Raw genomic sequence first — 24261 nt, forward strand, 5'->3', positions numbered from 1 at the left:
ATTGAATCTGGTTGAGTATCTCAAATCAGATCTTTGGGCCACAGTATGGTACTGCATTATTCTAACAACATATTGCCAGGACAACTCCAATTTGTTTATAAGACTCCTTTTCCCCACTTTTCTCTTTGTGTCTCAGAATGAGCCATCCTTGAGTGGTTCCTACTGTGAATGGTAAGGTTTTTCTTCTAGTTCTCATTTGCATAGGAAATAAGGGAGTTTGAATAATGCCTCTTTTCCATCTGTAACTGTAGCTTTATTGCTTGCCTTCTTGCCATTTTTGAAAATTTTTCCCAGGGTTTTCCAGAATTTAGATGCAGACAAAGATTATATCCAGGATAACAGGAAAATGTTAATAGTTTTGTTGTTGTTGTTGTTTTGTTTAATGAGCTAGTTTCTAAAGGGGATCTAAGTACCACAGTGAAGGGTCGTATAAGCAAATGGTTCCAAATCTGGCTGTGTCAGAATCATGTGGGTGAACCTAAAAAAAAAATTACAGGCTTCCCCAAATCACAGGCTCTGAAGCCTCTACAGAATCAGGATCTCTTTGGGGTGGGGCCCAGGAATCTAATTTTCAAAGCTCCCTGGTGATTCTGATGTACAGCCGGGTTTGAGTTCCATTTGTAAGGGAAAGAGCCTTGATTGAAATCAGAATTAAGCATACCTGAGTTTGGGTCTTGGCGCTTGTTTTTCCTTTTGTCACCCCTGTGATCTTGGCCTGTTTATTCTTCCCAAGTCTTATTTTCTTATCTGTAAAGTGGGGGTAATAATGCAGTGTTACAGGGTCGTTGTAAGTACTAAAAGGGATAATAAGAGGTACCAACTTTAATGCATATTTTTTGGTGTTTATTGTATACTCCATTGTTTATATTTAGTTAGACTCCTTTAGCTGCAGTCCTCACTCGAATCCTCTAAGGTAGTTATTTTTTGACTGAGTTGGAAACCAAGGCACAGAGAAGATAAGTAACTCACCCGAGGTTTCATAGCAAGTAAATGGCAGAGTTGCTTGTGAGGGTGATCAGCTGTTTCCAGTTTTAGTTCAAAAAGCCCTGTCACAGAAAATTCTTCAGCTCCAGGCAAACAGGATGGTTGGCCACCCTAGTTGCTGGTGAGGAATTCCAACCTAGTTCTGTCAACATTTCCAGCTTTTTCTATCACAGAATACTGCTGTTCCTGTGAAAGCCCCTTGTACACTCTTGTCACAATGGTAAGAATCCCTAAATGTTTGTTGAATCTGAATTATTATTATTGTTTTGAGACAAGATCTCACTCTGTTGCTCACGGTAGAGTGCAGTAGCCAGTACAGCTCACTGTAACCTCTACCTCTTGGGTTCAAGTAGTCCTCCCACCTCAGCCTCATTGCTGAGTAGCTCGTCTTCCAGGCACACACCACCATGCCTGCTAATTAAAAAAATATTTTTGTAGAGATGTGGTCTTGCCGTTTTGCCCAGGTTGGTCTCAAACTACTGCCCTCAAGCATTCCTCCCACTTCACCCACCCAAAGCTCTGGGATAATAGGCATGAGCCACTGCATCCAGCCTGAATCTGAATTAGATAGAGACTTAGATTTGGGGCTACTAAGGTTCTTTGGAATTCTAAAACTGTATAATTTTTCTTCTAGGATCCCTTGACAAGATTGCTGTGGTAACTGCTGATGGGAAACTTGCTTTAAACCAGATTGGCCAGATCTCCATGAAGTCGCCACAGCTGATTTTGGTGAATATGGCCAGCTTCCCAGAGGTAAGGTGGCCTTGCTAAAATCTCTCTCCATGGTCTCTTTTGGAATGGAGGAGACTGGGTCATATCAGGAGGAAGTAAGTGTTCCTTCAGCTTAGAATGAAACAAGAGAGAAGACATAATAAAGAGAACTTAAGGATAAGGCAAAGCTCTTTTCCCGTTGCCAGATTCCTTTTCTGTTAAACATAAATGCTACAGAGGCTAGGTAAGTTGTTTGAATACCCAAACGGGTCCCATCTAAGAAAAACAATACTGGAGATGCAGTGATTGGTGTTTGGCCAGTGTGGAAAGGTTCTGGTGACCTGGAGAGCCTGTGCCTTGTCTGAGTGGAATGCCTCTGCCCAGCTCCTGCTGATCATTGCCAGGCAGAATGTAGGCCTGGTAATCAGTGTTACCTGATACTACGATTTTTGTTTCTAGAAGAAGCTAGTAACACACATTTTAATGTCACATCTTTATTCTTTAAATATTGATGACTAATTCCATTTTTTTTTAAGACTATGAGGCAAATAAAACCATATTTTAATGGGCCAAATGTGGCCTGAGGGCCACCAATTTGTGACTTCTGCATTAGTATTTGGAGTAGACCCTCCAGGAAGTCCTTTTATACTAGACTGACCATTGCAGAATATTGCATGGAACACTCTGCTTCCATAACTGGAAGGTGGGTTGTATTAGGTCATTGCATTGTTGAGGCTTTATGATTTTAAGTATAGTTGAGGAAGGTAATTGGCCTTTTTGTTATTGGTCCACTAGGAATTGGCCTGGATTAGGAGTCCTAGAGTACCTGGAATCGGGTGCCATCTCTACCACCAACTGGCTGTTTGACCTTGGGCAAGTTGCTTCACTCTCTGGGCCTCCATTTCCTCATCTGCTAATATGAGGTGAAGGAATCCTCCTGTTCTTATTGTCTGTTTCAGTAGTTGTATTCCAAAGTCATAGACCAACGTTGGACCTGTTGGATTTGACAAACTAGGCTAGAGGTAGGAGACAGGGAACGCCCTTACTGTGAACACACAGTTTCAAATCAAGGGGCTCTGATAGCTAATGGGCCAGGCACACCTGTGAGGGTGCTGTTACCACTCCCCTACTCCATTCTCCAATACTACAACCAGAATGAGTTTTTGAAAAATATATATTGTGCCAGGCATGGTGGCTCACACCTGTAATCCCAGCACTTCGGAAGGCTAAGGTTAGAGGATCACTTGAAGCCAGGAGTTCAAGACCAGCCTGGGCAACATAGTGAAACCCTGGCTTTACAAAAATTTCAAAAATAAAAAAATTAGTGAGGTGGGTTGGCCTGTAGTCCTAGCTACTCAGGAGGCTGCAGTGGGGGGATCACTTGAGTCCAGGAGTTTGAGGCTGCAGTGAGCTATGATCATGCCACTGCACTGCAGCCTGGGTGACAGAGCAAGATCTTGTATATTAAATAAATAAGTAAAAATATGTACATATAAAAGATTTTGTCATTTGTCATTCCCATGCTTTGCATTTATTGGTGGCTCCCAGCAATCTTTAAGAAAAAGTCCAGAATCCTCACTGTGGTCTAGATGGCTTTGCTTGATCTGGCCTCTGTCTTTTCAGTTTTGCCAGTCTTGTGCCACTGTCATCCTTGTGCAGTGCTTTAGCCACACTGGTCTTTCAGTTCCTCAAACACACCAAACCCTTTACATCCTTAGAGCCTTTGCATATCCTGTTCCCATTGCATGGAACGCTGTTGCATGACTAATTGCTACTTATATTTTGGATCATGGCTTAAATGTCACTTCTTAGAGAAGCCTTTCCTGACCTCTCCAATTGGAATTATTCCTCCACACTAGGTTCTCCTATACAGCACAATTCTTTTTCTTTATTGTACTTTTTACTAGTATACATTTGTGTACGCATTTGTCATCTCACTTTTACTAGAGTGTAAACTTGGAATGTAGGAATGTCTAATTTGCTCATGTGTCCAACACCAAACACAGTGCCTGGCACATGGAATCATTTGGTAAATTTTCCTTGAATGGATGAATACCTGTTATTAGGTTGATAAAAGGGAGGCACTCATTCCTGGTGTTACTGAGGAACAGAGAAATTGATGAAAAGGGAGCTGTCAACTCTTTCTCTTTCTGGCCCCCTCTGAACCACTAAGGCCTCTCCTCCTCGTTCATCTAATCCCATAGGCACTGCGGGCCAATTTAGGGAATAGCCTCCTAATTACACAGCTTGAAGACCTCATCAGGCAGATTGCTTTTTCAGAGCCAGCCACTTCTTTTATTAAATAGAAAATGGCATTCACAGAAGAAGCACCTGATTGGCCACCAGAGAGCATCTTACGAAGCAAGAGGAGATATTAACAGCTTAATTTTTTCTTAGAAGTTGGAGTATATCTTCATTTTTCAACTCAAGACATCTTTGCCATTTGTTCAAGTTAGAATTCCATGGGTTTTGGAAAAATCCTTACAAGTATATCAGTAGAGAGGTTCATTTTCAGGGACAGAATGAGGAAGTGTGAGTTACATTGTCTTTTGAATTCCTTTATCTCATCTGTTGTACATACTAAACAAATAGCTCTAACTAAAAATTTCCTTCCTCCAGCTTAGAAGCTGACCATAGAGTACCCAGGTTCATGGCTTTAAAATGCTGAGCTAATCCTCTAAGTGTTTATGTAATTTCTTTCTGTTTCACATACAGTTGGCTTTCTTTCCAAACCCGAGCATTTCCGTGTCACGCTGTAGTGACACGATGCAGATTTACATGCATAATTGTTTTGAATGCATTAAAGACAGAAAACTGTGTTGCATTTGTTTAACATGTGTCCTGCTTGATAAATGATACACATAGTTGCTGCCTTCCATAAACTTGCCTGCAGCTAGAGTTAATGATGGGAAAGAAAAGAAGGGAATAAAAACCACAGCATGATTTGAATAAAACAAGGCAAATGAAAAAAATAAAAAATTAAAAAAAACCACACACAACTCTGCAGGCTCCATTATTGCTCTTGTGGAAGGAAGAAAATGAATGTGTATTGATTGTCTCCTTTGTCACTAATCTCTTTCTCATATTTTGTTCCATATGATCAGTACAGGTACTCTGTAAAATTAGGCATTATTTATTCATTTTATCGATGAGGAAACTGAGACTCAAAGAAGTAAAATATCTCCACTAGATTCACACTGTTGTGACAGAGCCAGGATTTGAACATATCTCTGTTGGACATGAAAAAGCCTATGCTCCTTTCACCATTCATTCATTAATTCAGCACATATTTTTTGAGTCCTTACAAGTGATTGGTTTCTATTTGAGGTGCTGGGAATTCACTGATTATTAAGACAGACTATATGTCTACTTTCTTAGACTTTTACATTGGGATATGAAGAAAATGGAAGGTCAGTAATTGATACGGCACTAGCAGAGTTGACTTGAATCCAAATTCTCAAGGACTTGTTCACCTGTCTACAAAAGTCCTATTTTGTTGTTGTTGTTGTTGTTACTTAGCACAGATTAGCTTAGAATAACAAAGGCAGACAGTACTGATTGATCACATCACTCTTCTCTGCCTGACCCCAGATGAGATTTGTGATCTTTCTCAATACACTACTGCAAGCAGCCACAACCAGTTAGTTATGTCATCATTTGAGAGCAACCTGTTTGCCCTATGATACTGTGGAGCATCCTTTCCTTGAAGGGATGACACATAAGAGATGGAAAGTCTATAGGAACGTATGCCTCTTAGTCTGAACTAAAGAGTTTTTCAGATGTCATAGGAGAACATGACTAATTCCCTGAGGTTCTGTGTCGTACCATGTCAAAGGAAAAAATATGTAGAATTCAGTAGTTTTCTTTGTAAAATAAAACTTTGAATCACGATTTTTCTGAATATGAAAAGACACAGAAAAGTTGAAGTATAAAATAAGATTTTGAGCCGTTATATAGATGAGGTAAAGGAAATGAGTTTTTCTAATAGATCTGAACCAAATCACTAATATATTCAATCAACAAGCTTTTACTGAGCACTTACCATGTACCTGGCACTCTAACTTTTACTGGGAAGATGTAAATATTGAGGCATAATTCCTGCCCAGCTTGGTGTCAGTAGTCGGCGCCCTCGTGCCTATAGGGGAAGGTTGTATGGAAATACTTGGGTCAGCTTGTGCAAGGCAGGTAGTGGTGATGGGGTATTATAGTAATGATTATCAGTCATTCATGAGAAGCTATAGTAGAGGATTGAAAGACTTGAGATTGGATTACCCCTTCATAGTGGAGATTCTCTCTTTATTGTTAGCTTTAGACTGTGTGGTTTTTTTTGTTTTTTCTTTTTTAAGGAAGATGGCATTTATTTTGCAGAGAAAAATTAATTTTATTTCTTTATTCAGCTCTTTTATTACCTTGATTATAACCTTTATACCGCAAACGTAATTCCAAATTAAATTTGGCTGTTTAAGAAAAAATCAGGCCAGGCATGGTGGGTCATGCTTATAATGCCAGCACTCTGGGAGGCTGAGGTGGGCAGATCGCTTGAGCCCAGGAGTTTGAGACCAGCTTGGGCAACATGGTGAGACCCCATCTCTATAAAAAATACAAAAACTAGCCAGGTGTGGTGGTGTGGACCTGTAGTCCCAGCTCTTCTTTCTTTTTTCCCTCCCGCAGCTACTTGGGAGGCTGAGGTGGAGGGTCACCTGAGCCTGGGAGGTCAAGGCTGCAGTGAGCCGTGATTATGCCACTGCACTCCAGCCTGAGTGCCAGTGTGAGACCCTGTCTCAAAAAAAAAAAAAAGAAAAAAGAAGAAAAATCACATCCTTAATGTTATAATTATTGAATGCGTTGAACTTGGGGTCTAGAAAAAAGTAAAGGCAGAGCAGCATCATTGGATTAAATCCCTATTCAATCTCCTCTTAAGTCTGCCAGTAACTGGAAGTTTGATGGATGGGGGTCCTCAAAACATCTCTCTTGGGCTGTCAGGGAAGACCATGTCTACTCTTGGGGGTATGACCCTATTCTACAAGTTCCTGTTCACATAATGAAGAGACTTGGTTACGTCAGAGATCCCTTCCAGCTCTGATAATCTGTGGCCAGAGGTACTATTTTAAGAATGTACTGCCGGGCGCGGTGGCTCACGCCTGTAATCCCGGCACTTTGGGAGGCCAAGGCGGGTGGATCACGAGGTCAGGAGATCGAGACCATCCTGGCTAACACGGTGAAACCCCGTCTCTACTAAAAATAAAAAAAATTAGCCGGGCGTGGTGGTGTGCGCCTGTAGTCCCAGCTACTCGGGGGCTGAGGCAGGAGAATGGCGTGAACCTGGGAGGTGGAGCTTGCAGTGAGCCGAGATCGCGCCACTGCACTCCAGCCTGGGCAACAAAGCGAGACTCCGTCTCAGAAAAAAAAAAAAAAAAAAAGAATGTACTATTTTAGGTAGTGGCCACAATATGTTACATTCTGTGTACAGCCTCCCAAGAGGATTCTGCATGTGTATGTGGAAGTTCTGGTTTGTCTTTGTGACCTTATAGTAATACCTCAGGTAGCTGTAGCAATAAGGTTATATAAAAATGAAATGAATGAGTTTTATGGGCAGAGAACCTAGAAAAGTAAAATAGGTGTGTATCAACCCCCATTCATTTAAATTAGAAAGTCTAGGAGGAGCTCAAGTGCAGGAATTGGCCTTTGAATCCAAGTGATGTGGATTGGCTCTGGTCAAGCCTAAAATTCTTTTGAAAATATCAGAGGCTTTATTTTCATGAATTCCACATTGTCATGCCAATGACAAGATCTCTCTTACACACTGCTTTCTTGTTATTCTTTAGGATTACATACCAGGTGTAGTTATAATGTTGCTTGAGTGTGAGGTGAGGCACTTTGGGAAATGAGTGTGCCAGTGTGCCAGTTGGCCCATTAGTGAGCAAACTTTCAGAGAAGCCCCTGAAGGATGTTGGGCAGGATAGCAGTACCTCAGCTACATGAGGACATCAACTCCACCTTGTTTGGGGGTTTTATGCATTCTTACCTTTGTATAATAAATGTATATAATATGTTTATATAACTGCTCTTGCCTGAGTATTACTATGTGCCAGGCACAGAGCAAGATGCATCGCTCATGTTATTTCACTACCTCTCTGAGGTTTAGGTGCTACATGGTCTCAGATGACAAAATATAGGTACAGAGAGGTTAACCATGTGCCCAGGGTCACATGGTTACCAGCACTGGGATTTGAACTGAGATCTTTCTGACTCCAAAGCCCATGCTTTAAGCTAGTATACCACGCTACCTTTGCGGGAGCATACACCAGCAGAGATTCATTTTGCATTCCAAAATATGAGTGAGTTTGGTGTGAGTGCAGATGTGAATGAGTTAAATTTATTTACTCATTCCAAATCGGCACTGGTATATTTTGAGTGTAAAATGTCAACTGGATTTTTTTACGTATGAAATCTTTCATCTGTCTTTACACCAGTCTTTGCAGAGACCAGCCCCCCTCCCTTGAGGATTTATTGTGGTTTTGATCTGTGTTGCCTCAAACCATTGAAATCTTTTCAAAGAAGCAGAGCTGTTTTCTTTTTATTTTTTCTTCTTTCTTTTTGTTCCTCCTGCAGTACAGTGGTACCAGGAGTGGACATAGTTTGCTATTCAGCTTGATCAAAGCACTCTACACCAATGTAACTTCCTGATCTTGCTGGTAACAGAACTAAATGTTTCCATGTTCTGCCAAGATGGGTTGCCAGTTATCGACAGAGGGCTTGCATCTGGTAATAATTATTTACTAATTCTGTTTACCTTTTGATCTGGTTTTCAGTGTACAGCTGCAGCTATCAAGGCTATAAGAGAAAGTGGAATGAATCTGAACCCAGAAGTGGAAGGGACGCTAATTCGGGTGCCCATTCCCCAGTAAGTTTGGCTGAAATTCACATATTTTAATGAAATGGAGTGGTTGTCCTTGGAAGGAAACCAGCAAACACCCTACTATACCATTAGGCCAATAACATACCTTGCCTGCACCTTTCACCCTGGCAAACATCTTTTGAGATCACTTTACTAATTCAGAAATACTTATTGAGTGTTTGTTATGTACTAGATGTGAGGTTTGCAACAGTAAGCTTGAGAATTTGTTGTCCTTACATACTTTACATTCTGGTTGGGAAGGTAGGACAAATAAATAAAGTCATTCCAGATAATGACATGCCATGAGGCAAGAAAAGGCAGTGGGAGCCAATAGGGAGTGACTTGGTAAGGATGATGGTGGCAGGGGCACCTTTAGCCTGAGAAGACTGTTTATAGAGGTAACATTTTTGCTGAGAGCTAAATGATGAGAAAGAACCAGCCTAGGGGAGAGCATTTTGGGCAGAGTGAACAGCAAGCACAAAGGCCGCAAGTCTGAAAAGACCTTGACACTGGTAGTCTCTAACTTATATTCTTTGAAGAGCTATTTTTTTTACATTAGTCCTTGCTAGTTGAAGAATTTTAGGCATGAGAACAGAATATTGTTAGTTATATAAATATATAGAACTTAAAGGTTTTTTTTTTTTTGAGACGGAGTCTCACTCTGTCACCCAGGCTGGAGTGCAGTGGCGTGATCTTGGCTTACTGCAAGCTCCACCTCCCAGATTCACACCATTCTCCTGCCTCAGCCTCCTGAGTAGCTGGTACTACAGGCGCCCGTCACGACACCCGGCTAATTTTTTTAGAATTTAAAAGTTTTAGGTGAATAAAAATAAAATGTTCATTTTTAAATTAAAAAAAGAAGAGAAAATACAAGACCTTGGCCTTTTTGAGAAAGAAAAAAGTCAGTGTGTGCGAAATGCAGGGAGAGGGTGGTAGGAGAGGAGGTTGGACTAGTCACTAGAGGCTGATGGTTTAGTCTTTGTAAGTCCTGGTGAGTGTTTGGGCTTTATTCTCATTGTGATGTGAAGTCAGTGGAGGGATTTAAGCAGGGGAGTGACCTGATCTGATGTTGACTATGTGAGGGTCTCTCTGGCTCCTGATTTAACAAATGGACTGTAGGGGGACAAAATGGACACAAGGAAAACAGTCAGGAGGCTCCTGCAGCAGTCCAAGTGAGACACATCTTCTCAGATTCCATAGCAAAATATTTAAATCCCTATTCCTACACAGTGCCTCATATATAACAAGGCCCAAATAAGTGTTGAATTAACTTGTTCAGTCTTTCAGCAAGTATTTATTAAGCACTAATGGCATACCAGATACTTTCTTAGCTGTTGGAATATAGCAGTAAACAAAAGAAACAACAAAAAGTCCCTCTCTTCCTCGGGCTTCCCTAATAGTTGCATAGGCACAGTAAATAAGTACGTAATGGAATGTCAAGTGATAGTAAGGACAATGAAGTAAAAAAAGCAAAGTAAGGGGATAGAGAGATTTGGGGCTTTTATTATGGATAGGGAGGGTCATGAAGAAAGGGACATTTGAACAAAGACCTAATGAATGAAGCTTCCAGATAACTAAAAGGGAAATGGAGTTGAACACTAGTTGAGTGTCTTTTTGTGCCACGCATTATCCTGTATTCCTTTACGTATATTGCCTCATTTGTCTTTAATCCCTGTAAAGTAGGTTTTTTCCTAGGCATGGAAGTTTAGGCTCGGAGAGGTAAAGTCATACCTTTGAGGCCACACAGCTTGTGTGGAAGCCACACAACTTATGCCGCAGCTTGGACCCAAACCCAGTTTTAGATGATTCCAAAGCCTCATGATGTACCTATACCCATTCAAACAACAAGAATCAATCCCAACATGGGGAGTTCAGAAACTTCCCACACTGAACTTTTTCCTGCCTCATGGCCAGAAAATAGCTGTCTTGTTCCGTTGTGCTCTCAGTACTCTGTGAGGCTGAATTAACACTCTGCTTTGAAATCATGTGAATTGGGAACAATATAACTTAATGTTTAAGAAGCAGATGGACCTGGGTTCAAGTCTTCCTGCTTGAACCAGATAGTTCGAGTTTGTTTGGCAAGTTCATTGATTTGCTCAGTGAATGTTCCGAGAATGTATATGTGCCAGGCTCTGTGCTGGGGATGTATAGACGTGATGTATGCCTTCATGGAGCTCACAGGCTGTGTGCCAGGTCTCTCGTTTGTATTGCATCAAGCTTGTGGAAATTACTAGGACCCACATTTATAGATGAAAAACGTGAAGTTCAGAGAAATTAAGGGACTTGCCTGAGATCACCTGACAAGTAAATGGCAGTCAGGATTTGAAGCCTGAGTTTTTCTGTTAACTTTCTCCTGTATTTTCTGTGTAGATGCGTAATTCTGGAAAGTGCTAAAGGTACGCATGGACATTAGAAGCAAGATTTACAAGGGTAATAGGTAGTACTCAGTGGGTTTATTTTCTAGTTTTTGCTGTCCTGTTTGTGAAACCTCGGACAGCCACTTAACTGCCCTGAGCCTTGGTTTCCCTCACATATCAGATGAAGGGATTATTCTTAGTGGCCTGCCAGGTCCTTTCTGAAGCTCCAAAATTCTATGGGGCTATGAATTTGTGCTACTAAATGCTCATTGCTGATTTAGATTCTTCTTAAGGTGACCCAGTTGTGTATCACATTTTTCTTTCAAAGATCTGGTTGACAACATGCATTTCTGCAGCCCCACAGGAGTAAATGATCACTGTTGGTGCATTGTATGTAAGTTTGAAAGATCAGTGAGTTTAACTCGAATTTCCAAAGATATGAGGATCTGTTACATTTTTTTTTTACATTATTTTATTTTGGTTAATGGGTGTAATCCAAGAGAAAGTTGATGGACCAAAACCGTCTGCTCCTGCAAACCTCATTTTTTATATACTTTCTTCCCTTTGACAAGGTAGTGGGGTCATGAGGCCCCTTACTGAATTATAACGTTTGGTAGTTTTCCAGATAAAAAAATGAATGATCTGTTCTTTATTATGGAGGCTGTGTCATGTGAGAGGATAAAGGTTGATTTATACGTAAGAGGATCAAGGTTTTTATTTGGTTTTAGCAGTGACTTCCATATGACTCTGGGCACATTGCCCTAGCTGTTTGCTGCCTTCTAGTTCCTTATTTGTAAAATAGGTTAGTGCATAATGATAAGCAGAGATGTGGTGAGGTTAATAGAGAAAATAAATTAAGTGGTATGATTTCCTTAAACTATATAAACATACTTCAGTAAACTTTTAATTTTCTACATGTTATATAATTTTAGGAGAAAAGGAAGGAGGGAGGAAGGGAACTAATAGGTTGAGCACCTACTGTGTGCCAGGAATGGTTAGGTGCCTTACATATTCGGGAAAGCAGAAAAGTTTAATGGTTAAATTTTGCGTTTAAATTTTGCATTGGTGTCACATAAGCATGAAATTGAGTTCCAGCACTTCCTGCTCTTTGGCTGTGTGACAGTGGCACCTGTCTCTGCCTCTCTGAATCTCGGGCAGCTTGTCTGTGAAATGATAATTTGCAGGACTTGCCATATATGCTTATTGGGAGATTTCAGTGAGATAATGTACATGAAGCTTTTGATGCTTAGTAAGCACTCAATTAATGCTAGCAAATATGCTATTTCCATCATCCCCTTTCACAAATAGGAGCATCTTTCCTTTTTAGGGATGAAGAAAATGAGATTCAGAGAGGTGAGGCATTGGTTCTGGGTCACACAGCTGGTAATTGACAAAGCTGTGAGGAGGAAAACAACACATCAAATCTTAAGTTGGAACTTTGATGGGTAGGGGAAATAGGAAGCATACATTCTTAGGATCAGTTTCTTTTTTCTTTTTTTTTTTGAGATGGAGTCTCACTCTGTCGCCCAGGCTGGAGTGTAGTGGTGCGATCCTGGCTCACTGCAGCCTCTGCCTGCTGGGTTCAAGCATTTCTCCTGCCTCAGCCTCCCAAGTAGCTGCAATTACAGGCGCCCGCCACCATGCCTGGCTAATTTTTATATTTTTAGTAGAAACGGGGTTTCACCATGTTAGCCAGGCTGGTCTTGAACTTCTGACCTCAAGTGACCCACCCACTTTGGCCACCCAAAGTGCTGGGATTACAGGTGTGAGCCACCGTGCCCAGCCTCTAAGATCAGTTTCTGATGATGAAAGTTTGAGTTTAGTTCTAGGAAAATTTGCCTCCTCTGATTGATCCTGATTCTTCCACTGCCTAATGATAGTCTGTAGGTTTGCTTTTTTGACTTAACTCTGGATACCCAGAACTAAATTTTATTTTCAATGGAAACAGATCTCACCTATTACCTCACCCTCATTACATTCCTCTGATTCTCATATTCTTATTTAAGTGAGTCTACTGAGTATGTGACTGTTAACTATAATCTGCCTCTGATCTTTTGGGGAAGTAGGTAGAAGATAAGTCCTAAATCAGTAACAGTCAGGCTTGGAGCCTGAGTGGTCCTTATCACCAAGTCCTCTTTTTACAGCCTCTGAGACTCAGCTCTATGTGGCTGTATGTGAGGGTTTTTTGTTTTTGTTTTTGTTTTTTATCATGGCTATCTCCTCAGGTAAAGAACCATTGAGTCTTAGGGGCTCTGGATTATATCTTTTCCCACTGACAATGTGGATAGCTTTTGTTTGCTTCTCTGGCAGTGATTTTTATGTAGATAAGTTAGTCAACTGGATTGGTTTTTTTGAAACATTCCTGTTAATGGAGATATACTGAAATAGTTTCTTCTATTTTTCCAATTCAGGCAATTACATTTTAGGTACAATTTATCAACCACCTAAACTAGAGGTATAATGCCTAGAAGTGCTGAGCTGAACACTTCACAATTTCTCCCTAAATTCTTATAACATTATGTGGTGAAGAGACTATTTTAGGCTCATTTGACTGATGAGAGTCCTGAAGCTCACAGAAGTTGATGCCCAATATCAGATAGCTAGTAGGTGGCAGAAGTAGGATTAGAATTGGGGTCTTTGTTACTGCCTTTCTTACTGTTCCTGTCTCCTGATAGAAGATTTATCTGGAATATCCATCTTTTCACTCCTTAATCAGGGGCCCTGAAAAGTTTTGATCAGGGGTTCATTTTGTTCAGGCCAAGTTTCTGCCTCCACCTTATTCACATCATCATTATGCCCCTAAACAAATAAACAAATAAGAATACACTCCCTTACTCATTGTTTTACCAAATATCTATGGGAAAACCACACTAAGTAGAATAGTGGTTCTTTGGTTTGAGATTGCTGAGTTCATGCCTGGCTTTAAATAAATGCTATAAGGAAACTATGAATTCACCCAGGAAACAAAACTACATATGATTGACTCATTCCTCACCAAGGTTACGTCTTTCCTTGATTGTCTTCCAGTTCCTTCATCAGTGTCTCTGTTGGTTTTATTTTAAATAAAATTACATAAAATATTTAAATGAGGCTAAGCACGGTGACTCACACCTGTAATCCAAGGACTTTGGGAGGCTGAGGCAGGCAGATCACAAGGTCAAAAGTTCGAGACCAGCCTGACCAACAAGATGAATCTGCATGTCTACTAAAAATACAAAAATTAGCTGGGCGTGGTAGGGCGCGCCTGTAATCCCAGCTACTCAGGAGGCTGAGGCAAATCACTTGAACCTGGGAGGTGGAGGTTGCGGTGAGCTGAGATCGTGCCTTTGCACTCCAACCTGGGCGACTGAGCGAGGCTCCGTCTCAAAAAAAAAAAAAGAGAAAATGTCTCCATCCTTTTCTCCTTCGGGAACCACTTTTAGTACCTTGATTTTCTAGATTTTTTTCCAATGCAAAGTCAAGCATATGTCTGGTATCTCCTTCATTTTTCTTCTAATGATATGGGATTGTACTATACCTAGTGTTCTGTACCTAAAAAAACCCAAAAACTTAAGCCGGGCGCGGTGGCTCACGCCTGTAATCCCAGCACTTTGGGAGGCCGAGGCGGGCGGATCATGAGGTCAGGAGATCGAGACCACGGTGAAACCCCATCTCTACTAAAAATACAAAAAATTAGCCGGGCGCGGTGGCGGGTGCCTGTAGTCCCAGTACTCAGGAGGCTGAGGCAGGAGAATGGCGTGAACCCGGAAGGAGGAGCTTACAGTGAGCTGGAGATCGCGCCACTGCACTCCAGCCTGGGGGACAGAGCGAGACTCCATCTCAAAAAACAAAACAAAACAAAAAAAACAGTGTACCATTGCTCTCTGTTGTGAGACTTCTTCCTCACTCTTTTTCTAAAGGTGTACTGTTGGCATTTTACACTTAACCAGTTCCCAAATGTCAAGTATCTTAGTTTAAACTTTTTCTCTTTTACTATTTCTGAATGATTTTCTAAGGCCTACTTCCTGTTCTTCTGCTGGGAGTGGGAAGTGGTGGCGTGGAGACTGTGCTTGGGAAAGAAGTGAATGCAGAATGTGGGGGCTGCTGTGGCTGTTGCCCTTGATTGAGTGCTTATTTGCAACATCACTGCATAGTACTGTGCTTCTTAGAGACATGAACATTTCAGGGCCAGAAAACCATCTGCAACACACCCAAGTGACCCCTCTGTTGGTACTTAGACCCAGACTTGATGTGGCTCTTTTAGGAAACCCGATTGGTATTTTAATGCCTTCCCTGGCTCACTGTAGGGCAATAATAATATTAAGGAAAGTGACTGTTTACTGAGTGCATACTGCATTCTAGGCTCTATACTCTATTATTGAACTCATTCTGTTCCCTATTTTTTATGCATGAGCGAAGTCAGCCTGAGTTGTTAGATAACTTGCTTGGGTTCATTTAGCTAGTAAAGGTAGAGTTGAGCAGGATTCAAACTTGGGTTTGTTTTACTTGTAAGTCTGTATTCTTGCATCCGTGGACTTCTGAGAGTACTTTCTGTTTTTATTTTGCGTTTGCTTCTTCGTTTTTGTAGCAAAGGATAGCAATTGATGTTTTTAAATTTAATTATATGATAACCCAAACTATGTGGAACATAATTTACAAAACTCACATCAGGATGCCTAATCTCACAGTGAACTTGTCTGCACTTTTTGGTTCAAGGGGCAGTCTGGGATATAGTGTATTTATTTAGTTTTATTCAACTTTATCAAAGTATAACTTACATACAATAAAATGAATCCATTTCAAGTATATGTGATGATGGCTTTTGACAGATATATGTGTCCCTGTAACTACTACCCCAATCAACATACAGAGCAGTTCAGTCACCCCAAAAAGTTATCCTCTGCCCCTTTGCATGTCAGTCTTCAGTCCTCTTCCTCTGTCCCAGATAACCACTTGTCTGCTTTTATGAAGAGTTTTTATGCTGAAATGTAAAACTTGTAGGACATTCATAAATTTACTCAACAGACATTTATTGAGTACCTATTATATGCCAAGCATAGTGTTAGACACTGACGATAAAGTAGTTGAATAAGCCAGACAAAGCCTTTGTCCTTAATGGAGCATCTACTGGGAAGATGGTTAACAACACACACATATAGTTTGTGTGTGTCAGATGGTCATATTTTTCTCTCTGTAGAGAAAAATAAGGCAGTGAAAGGAAATAAAGGATGCTGTGAAGGTGGGGATGGTGGTGGTTCAATATTAAGTAGATGTTCATGAAGTGTTCAGAGGAAGGTGATACTTGCAGAGAATTGAAGGATGTACAAGAACAAACCATGCCTGTATCCAGCACTGAGGCAGAGGAAGCAGAAAGTGCAAAGGCCCTGAGGTAGGAGTCTACCTGGGATGTTCAAGGAACAGCAAGAGGGCTCATGTGCCTATAGCAGAGTGAGTGAGGAAAAAGAAATAGAAGATGAGGGCCAGGTGCGAGCTCACACCCGTAATCCCAGCACTTTGAGAGGCCAAAGTGGGTGGATTACTGAAGGTCAAGAGTTTGAGACTAGCCTGGCCAACATGGTGAAACCCTGTCTCTACTAAAAATACAAAAATTACCCAGGCGTGGTGGCACGCGCCTGTAATCCCAGCTACTCGGAAGGCTGGGATTTTTAGTAGAGATGAGTTTTCACCATGTTGGCCAGACTGGTCTCGAACTCCTGACCTCAAGTGATCCGCCCACTTCGGCCTCCCAAAGTGCTGGGATTACAGGCATGAGCCACTGCACCTGGCAGAAGAGAAGATTTTGTCCATATTTATTTTCAGGTGCTACTGGACATCTAATTGGAGAGGTCAAGTAGGCTGTTGAATATATGGACCTGAAGTTCAGAGGACAGATGTGGGCTAGAGAGATAAATTTGGGAATCATGAACTTGTAAAGGAGGCCACGAAATTAGATGAGATTACTTTAGAGAGTAAATGTAGGTAATGAAAAGAAGAGGTTTGGGGACTAAGCCTTGGGCACTTCACTTCAAGGTTTGGGGGTCAGAGAGATGAGGAGGAACCAGCAAAGAAGACTGAGAACAGGTGTCCAGTGAGGTAGGAGGAGAACTAGGAAAGTGTAGGGTCCTGGAAACCAAGTGAAGAAAGTATCTCAAAGAGGGGAGGGAGTGATGGGGTCACAGAAGGTAAGATCTGAGATTGTTGGACTTAGCAACATAATTTATTGATCAATTAATCTGTCTCTGTGGTTAGACAGAGATTGATGGGCTTTGGGGTTAGACAGACCTGGGTTCAAATCCCTATTCTGTCACTGTGGGTATGTCAGTTTGGGTCCTCTGAGAAGCAGATGCCAGGATGGAATTAGATGTGCAGGAAATGTCTGTGAAGGACAAAGGGGAGAGGGAGCAGGAGTAGACCTAGTGCAGGTGTGATACTGGTGGAGAAGGGGAAGGAAGAGGGTTGTGGGGAGGGAGACTCACACTGCAGTGCAGCCAGGCTGATGGGGCATTCCTGAGCAAAGATTGCCCCTACAGCAGCCCCATTTAGGCATAAGAACCTGGCTCTAGTACCTCTGCCATGCATGGTCATTGACTGGGAGAAGCACAGTGGATGTGGCCTTGATGTGATCTCAGCAGGAATGTCACAGTGGATCCGAAGGTGTGGGGCCTGGAAGTTGTCAGGCATCTGTGCCCCTCACAGCAGGTTCTACTGGAGGGTGATCTGAGCAGCATACCTTCATGCCCACTGCAGTGAACTTGGGCAAGTTGCTCAATTTTTTGAAGCTTCAGCCTCCTTATCTGTAAAATGGGAATGGTATCTATGGTTTTGAAGAGTAATAGGATATTTTATATGAAGCTCATAGTGTGAGGCTTGGCATATCATAGGCACTTAAATTTTAATTCCTTTATTTTAGAGTATTTGTTATTATATAATCCTCCTGGTTAAGGAGTTCTTGGAAATGTCCTTTTCCTGATTTTTTTGGGAGTAAAACCAATACGTAATAATTTATTTCTGTTTGCTGATTTCTCTTTTAGTCCTTAATGCCCTCCTTTCTTCTCTTCCTCACTAACCACCTTCCTGAAGCCCCATGTTCTTTTTTTCCCCTGTCTTTTCCTCCATTTTTACAGACGGGAGGAGTTGAGTCATTATGTTGGAAGTATCTTGGAATTTAAGTTGCTCGGACATACTGTAGTTTGATTGTTAATAAGCACTTGGTTTGTTCTTTGAATATGAGTTATGTGTGAGCAAGACCTCCTGGAAGGTATATCCCAAATAAGAAAATCTAGTGACTAGTCCTGCTTATGGCGTGAGAATTTCTTCACGTTCCTGATAAAGGCAAGAAGCCTTGACTCTCCTTGGCACTCTCAGCCCACTGAACTGCTTCCTAAAGCTTCAAGATCATTAGATAATTGCCATTGTCATTTTCCTCTGGGCATTGTTGGGGATGATAAACTTTATGGCTAGACTAGGCTCTTTCCCCCAGACTTTGTTCCAAGTTGATAGGAAGGAGAATGCCACTGAGACCAGGGAGTGTCCTAGATAACAGTAAAAAAACCCTGAGTTATAGTTCCTCAGCCTAAATTCTTTCTCAGGTGTTTATTACCCCCCCCCCCCGCCCCTCATACGCTGATGTGCAGTTTCTCACGAATGATGACCAGGTTTTTCCAGGGAGAGCAAGCTGGGTGAGGCAGGGCAGGATGGTCCCTAGGTGGAGGTAAATGCAGAGGGGAAGCTGTGTAGCTAGGAAGAGGTGCAGTTGACAGCTACAGGAGCCAAGGTGACAGTCACTAAAACTCTAAAAAGAAAACCAGGAGAAAGAGCTTTGTGCTTTTAGGATACTTATTTCAACTCTCTGATCCTTGGTTTCCTCACCTGAAAATGGGATCATAGAATATTTACTTTTGTGAAGATTTGTTGGGAGAAACTCCTGTGAAGGATAGAGGGGAGAAGAGAACAGGAGTAGACAGGGAGAACCTTTAGACAGCAGTATAGATTTGATGCCAGTGAAGAAAGGAAAGAAATTCAATAAATGAGAGTTAATATTATTTTTTAAATTGTCATGATCAGGCTAGCCATTGTTACTGAGTATTCTATGACTTTTCTGCATGGTGATTTTTTTTTTTTCTTTTTGAGATACAGTCTCTGTCTGTTGCCCAGGCTAGAGTGCAGTGGCATGATCTCGTCTCACTGCAGCCTCCACCTCCCAGGTTCAAGCGATCCTCTTGCCTCAGCCTCCTGAGTAACTGGGACTACAGACATGCGCCACCTCACCCGGCTAATTTTTTTTTTTTTGTATTTTTAGTAGAGACGTGGTTTCGCCATGTTGCCCAGGCTGCTCTTGATCTCCTGGCCTCATGTGATCCACCCACTTTGGCCTCCCAAAATGTTGGGATTACAGGCATAAGACTACGTCTGGCCTGCATGGTGATTATTAACTGTTGTGGGGGAGTATTGTCTGTCTCTACTGCCATGAGGCGTGCTGCCTGTCATCAGGCTTTCTACCTAGGATACAAGTATTGTTCAATGGTGAGAACTAGATAGGCATATGGCATTTTTGTCACCTTCATTGAAATATAATTCACCCATTGAAAGTGTACAACTCAATGGTTTTTAGTAGTACATATTCATAGAGGTGTGCAACCAGTTGTAACCACAATCGGTTTTAGGAAATTTTCATCATCACTCCAAAAAGATGCTCTACCCATCAGCAGGCACTCCTTACTTTCCCCCCAGAACCTTCTCCTAGGGATTGCTCTGGGCTATTAATAATCCACTTTTCTATCGCTGTGGGTTTCCTAGTTCTAAACATTTTATGTAAATGAAGTCACACAATATGTGGTCTTTTGTGACTGGCTTCTTTCTATTTGCATAATGTTTTCAAGGTTCTTCCATGTGTCAGTACTTCATTCTTTTTTATTGCCAAATAGTATTCTATTGTATGGCTATACCACATTTTATATATTAGTTCCTCAGTTGATGGACATTTGAGTTTTCTCTACATTGGGGCTGTTAAGTGAATACCACCGCTATGGACATTTGTGTGAACATGCTTTTAATTCTCTTGGATATAAACCTAGGAGTGGTTTATGACCAGTTAATTGCTGGGTCATATGGCAACTCCATGTTTAACTTTTTGAGGAACTTCCAAACTTTTCCACAAGGACTGCACATTTTAAATTCCCACCAGCAATATACGAGGATTTCAGTTTCTCCATTCCTTTGCCAACACTTGTTATGATTATCATCCTAGAGGCTGTGGAGTGGTATCTTATTATGGTTTTGATTTGCATTTTCCTGATGACTGATGGTGCTAAGCATCTTTTCATGTGCTTTTGGCCATTTGTATATCTTCTTTAGAAAAATGTCTATTCAAGTCCTTTGCCCATTTTATAATTGGATTGTTTGTTCTTGTGTTACAAGATTTCTTTATATATTCTGGATATTAGACTCTTATCAGATATATGGCTCTCATCTTTTTTAATTGCAAAAATAACATACGTTTATCATAAAAATTCAAATCCTACAGAAGTATAATGAAAAGTTCATTTATTGTTCCCCAGTTGTTCTTCCCAGAAGTAACCATTGTTAGTGTATCCTTCCAGATTTCAAAGGATGAATATGGGATAAAATGTCTACAATACCACAACTTGCTTTGTTTCCCCCTTTGACTTAATATCTTGTATACTTTTTAATTTGTTTTTTTTGAGACAGGCTTTTTGCCACTCAGGCTCGAGTACAGTGGCACAGTCACAATCAGTGGCCCTGACCTCCTGGGCTCAAGCGATCCTCCCACTCAGCCTCCTAAGTAGCTGGGACTACAGGCACAAGCCACCAAGTCTGGCTAATTTTTTTTTTTTTTTTTTTTTGAGACGGAGTCTCGCTCTGTCGCCCAGGCTGGAGTGCAGTGGCCGGATCTCGGCTCACTGCAAGCTCCGCCTCCCGGGTTCACGCCATTCTCCTGCCTCAGCCTCCGGAGTAGCTGGGACTACAGGCGCCCGCCACCTCGCCCGGCTAGTTTTTTGTATTTTTTAGTAGAGATGGGGTTTCACCGTGTTAGCCAGGATGGTCTCGATCTCCTGACCTCGTGATCCACCCGTCTCTGGCTAATTTTTAAATTTTTTGTAGAGATGAGGTCCCACAGTGTATCCCAGGCTCCTCTGGAGCCCCTGGTCTCAAGCAATCCTCACCTCGGCCTCCGAAAGTTGTGTACGTATTTTCATGGTGATCGCGTTGCTGCCCAGAAATGCCCTTTTGAGATGGATTTAATACAGAGGAGGAAACTAGGGATCAGAAAGTTTAAGTAACTTGCTCATGGTCACAGATTAGTAATTGAAGGAGCCATTATTCAAACTTGAATCTGTCTGTTTCCAAAGCCTGGGCTGTTACCATGTTATCACATTTGCTCCTTGGGCTGCCGACGTGAAACCTACTTCCTTTCAGTTCTGTGGCCTGCCTGTGCTAGCTGCTATATTGCTTTGTGGATCTTGTTACAGAGTAGTGTCTATAGTTTGCACATTCCAGGAAATACTGGTAATACCCTTTTCTACATCTCACACACACACACACCCCTTTAGGGATATTGAAAGAAAACCCCCCCCCACACACACACACCCCTTTAGGGATATTGAAAGAAACACACACACACACACACACACACACACACACACACACTCACACACACACACACACACACACACACACCCCCTTTAGGGATATTGAAAGAAAAAAACCCTCAAAGATTAATGCCTCATGACCTGAATTGGGTTGGGGCAGACACAAACTGCATTTGAGCAACTGCAGCTGCTGCTTTAGCCCTTTTATTCCCACTGCCTGCTTGCCATTGCTGCGTTTGCAGGGCCATTCATTCTCCTGGTTTGTTCCAGTACACTGTTTCTTTCTACTTTCCAGGCCTGGGTAAGCCTTCATGCAGTTTTTGAACACCTGTCTTGTGTTCAGTGTTGCTTCTCACCTGGCCTGTGGCTTTTTAGGAGTGCATCTTGCTATTGCAGGTCCCAAGTGTGTGGAATGGGGCTCCTTCCCAGCGTAGATATACCAATTGAAGCACACAAGGACGTTCAGTCAAGAATCAAAAGTGGAGGATAGGCTGAAGAGCAAGTTGCCACCAACACTTATGCAAAAATTACAAACAAAAGGACAGGTTTCTCTTGTCCCTGCCCGTCCTCTCTTCTCCATGCCTTGTATCATGCACCTATTTATGGTACCTAGCGGTTGACTACCGTAGATCAGATCACTATTCCATTTCTTTCCTCCATAAATTCCCTCTCTTCTTTCTCCCCACTACTCTTGGACGTGTCGGGGAGTAGCATGAACTATATATCTAAGCCGGTCTTAATGTGAGAATAGTACTATTATTACCACCACTGGTAAGAATAGTTGCTAGATTTGTCTAGCACCAACAAGAGAGGAACAGAGCAGAAGGCCTGGAATTCAGGAGTCAGGCTATACTGGGCCCAAATCCCATGTCTGCCAAGAACTTTTTGTGTGACCTTGAGCAGGTTACTTGATCTGTTTGAACCCCTACTTCCCACTTTTTTTTTCCCCACAGGCAGGGTCTTTCTTTGTTACCCAGGCTGGGGTGCGGTGGCATGATCATAGCTCACTGCCACCTCAAATTCCTGAGCTCAAGGATCTTCTGGTCTCAGCCTTTCAAGTAGTTGAGAATACAGGCATGCCCCACCATGCCCAGCTAATTTAAAAAAAAAAAAAAATTGTAGCTGGGCACTGTCTCACGCCTGTAATCCCAGCATCTTGGGATGCTAAGGCAGGTAGATCACCAGAGGTCAGGAGTTCGAGACCAGTCTGGCCAGCATGGCGAAACCCCATCTCTACTAAAAATGCAAAAATTAACCTTATGTGGTGGCACGTGCCTGTAGTCCCAGCTACTCAGGAGGCTGAGGCAGGAGAATCGCTTGAACCTGGGAGGCAGAGGTTGCAGTGAGCCGAGATTATGCCACTGTACGCCAGCCTGGGAGACAGAGCAAGACTCCATCTCAAAAAAAAAAAAAAAAAAACTGTAGAGATGGGGTCTCACCATGTTGCCCAGTCTGTCCACTTTCTAATCTGTAAAACCCAGGTACTCATGCCACTAATGTCACAGGAATGTTATGAAGATTAACTGAGCTAATGCATGGAGAATGCATCAGCTCAGAACTTGACACAGGGAAATGGCTCTGCAACAGTTTTCGTTATTATTAGTATTGAAGGGGAGCAGATGACATTGGGGTCAGGTGGCTGGGCAAATATAAGTGGGCCTTACCATGATAATAATGTGGTCTCTCCTTATGTCCTTCTCTTGCTTTATTTTCTTCATATACTTTGTGTCATTTTATCTGCTTAATTGTTTACCGTGTCTGTCTCGCTTTCACTAGAATGTGAGTGCTTTGAGAGGAGAGAGGAAGAACTTTGTCAATTTTGTTCATTGCTGTATTCCTAGGCCCTCAAACAGAGCCTAGCGTGTAGTAAGTATGCAATAATGTAATCATTGTTTCTGGAACACTGTGCCAACTGTTGTTCCGGCCGCCATTTATGTATTAGCTAATATACTTGTAACATCCTTTTGAGATCAGTATATTATCTCTATCTTACAGATGAAGTAAGTAAGTCACAGAGGAATGGGATTTTTTGTGCCCAGTGTCACACAGTTAATAAGTGAAAGAACAGGCTATCTTTCTCCAGAGCCTGGACTTGTAGCCACTATGCTATGTTCTCCCCTAGTAGGAAACATTACAATTACTTTTATTAATAATATTATTGAGAACTTAAAATAGTTTATTACCTATATATGCAAAGTCATTTAGCTATCTTCTCTCATTTGCTCATAACACTGGAAAAATCCTGTATGGCCTCCCTCATCCCTCTGCACTTGACGGTTGAGGAAATAACAGATAATGTTTATTGAGTACATCCCATGTACCAGCACATTTATTAACTTGTTTAATTCTCACAATAATTAAGTTGTTGTAAGAGGGACTGAATGGGAACAGAGGAGAACAGTTAAGTAAATAGTATTATACACATTTGACAGATGGAAAAACTGATGCAGAGGTAAAATAACTTGCCCAGGGCCACAAAGCTGAAAACTGATAGATCTGGACCTCAAGCCCCAACAGTCTGACTTCAGAGACTGTTCTCTTAAGTGCTTCACCTGACAACCTTGCATTCAGAGAGGAAAAATTAAAGTCCACAGGTACTCAACTTGTAAGTGGCAGAGCTGGATTTGGAAATCAGGTTTGCTTTGACCACCAAATTGTGCTTTTTTGCATGTATGATGGAGCTGAGGCAAGAGTTATGTCCACTTACCCCAAAACTGGGGTT

At 41.8% G+C, this 24261-nt stretch overlaps 1 protein-coding gene and 1 long non-coding RNA gene across 6 annotated transcripts in view; one reads left to right on the top strand and one right to left on the bottom strand.

Moving 5' to 3' along the window:
- The window catches only part of LOC105487169 (mitochondrial ribosome recycling factor), a 65904-nt gene that overhangs the window by 24556 nt on the left and 17087 nt on the right, over positions 1 to 24261 (top strand). For all 5 annotated transcript variants that reach the window (XM_011750515.3, XM_071078285.1, XM_011750517.3 and 2 more), the window contains 2 exons: positions 1619 to 1737; positions 8508 to 8599. In XM_011750515.3, the coding sequence (XP_011748817.3) occupies positions 1619 to 1737; positions 8508 to 8599 (211 nt within the window). The remainder of the gene's footprint in view (positions 1 to 1618; positions 1738 to 8507; positions 8600 to 24261) is intronic.
- LOC139358214 (uncharacterized) lies at positions 661 to 23312 on the bottom strand. Its single transcript, XR_011612843.1, has 3 exons — positions 23204 to 23312; positions 5738 to 5830; positions 661 to 747 (listed from the first exon to the last, which is right to left on the bottom strand). It is a non-coding gene; the product is annotated as an uncharacterized lncRNA (long non-coding RNA).

The sequence above is a fragment of the Macaca nemestrina genome, chromosome 14 (genome assembly GCF_043159975.1).
Source record: "Macaca nemestrina isolate mMacNem1 chromosome 14, mMacNem.hap1, whole genome shotgun sequence".
Taxonomy (NCBI): Eukaryota; Metazoa; Chordata; class Mammalia; order Primates; family Cercopithecidae; genus Macaca; species Macaca nemestrina.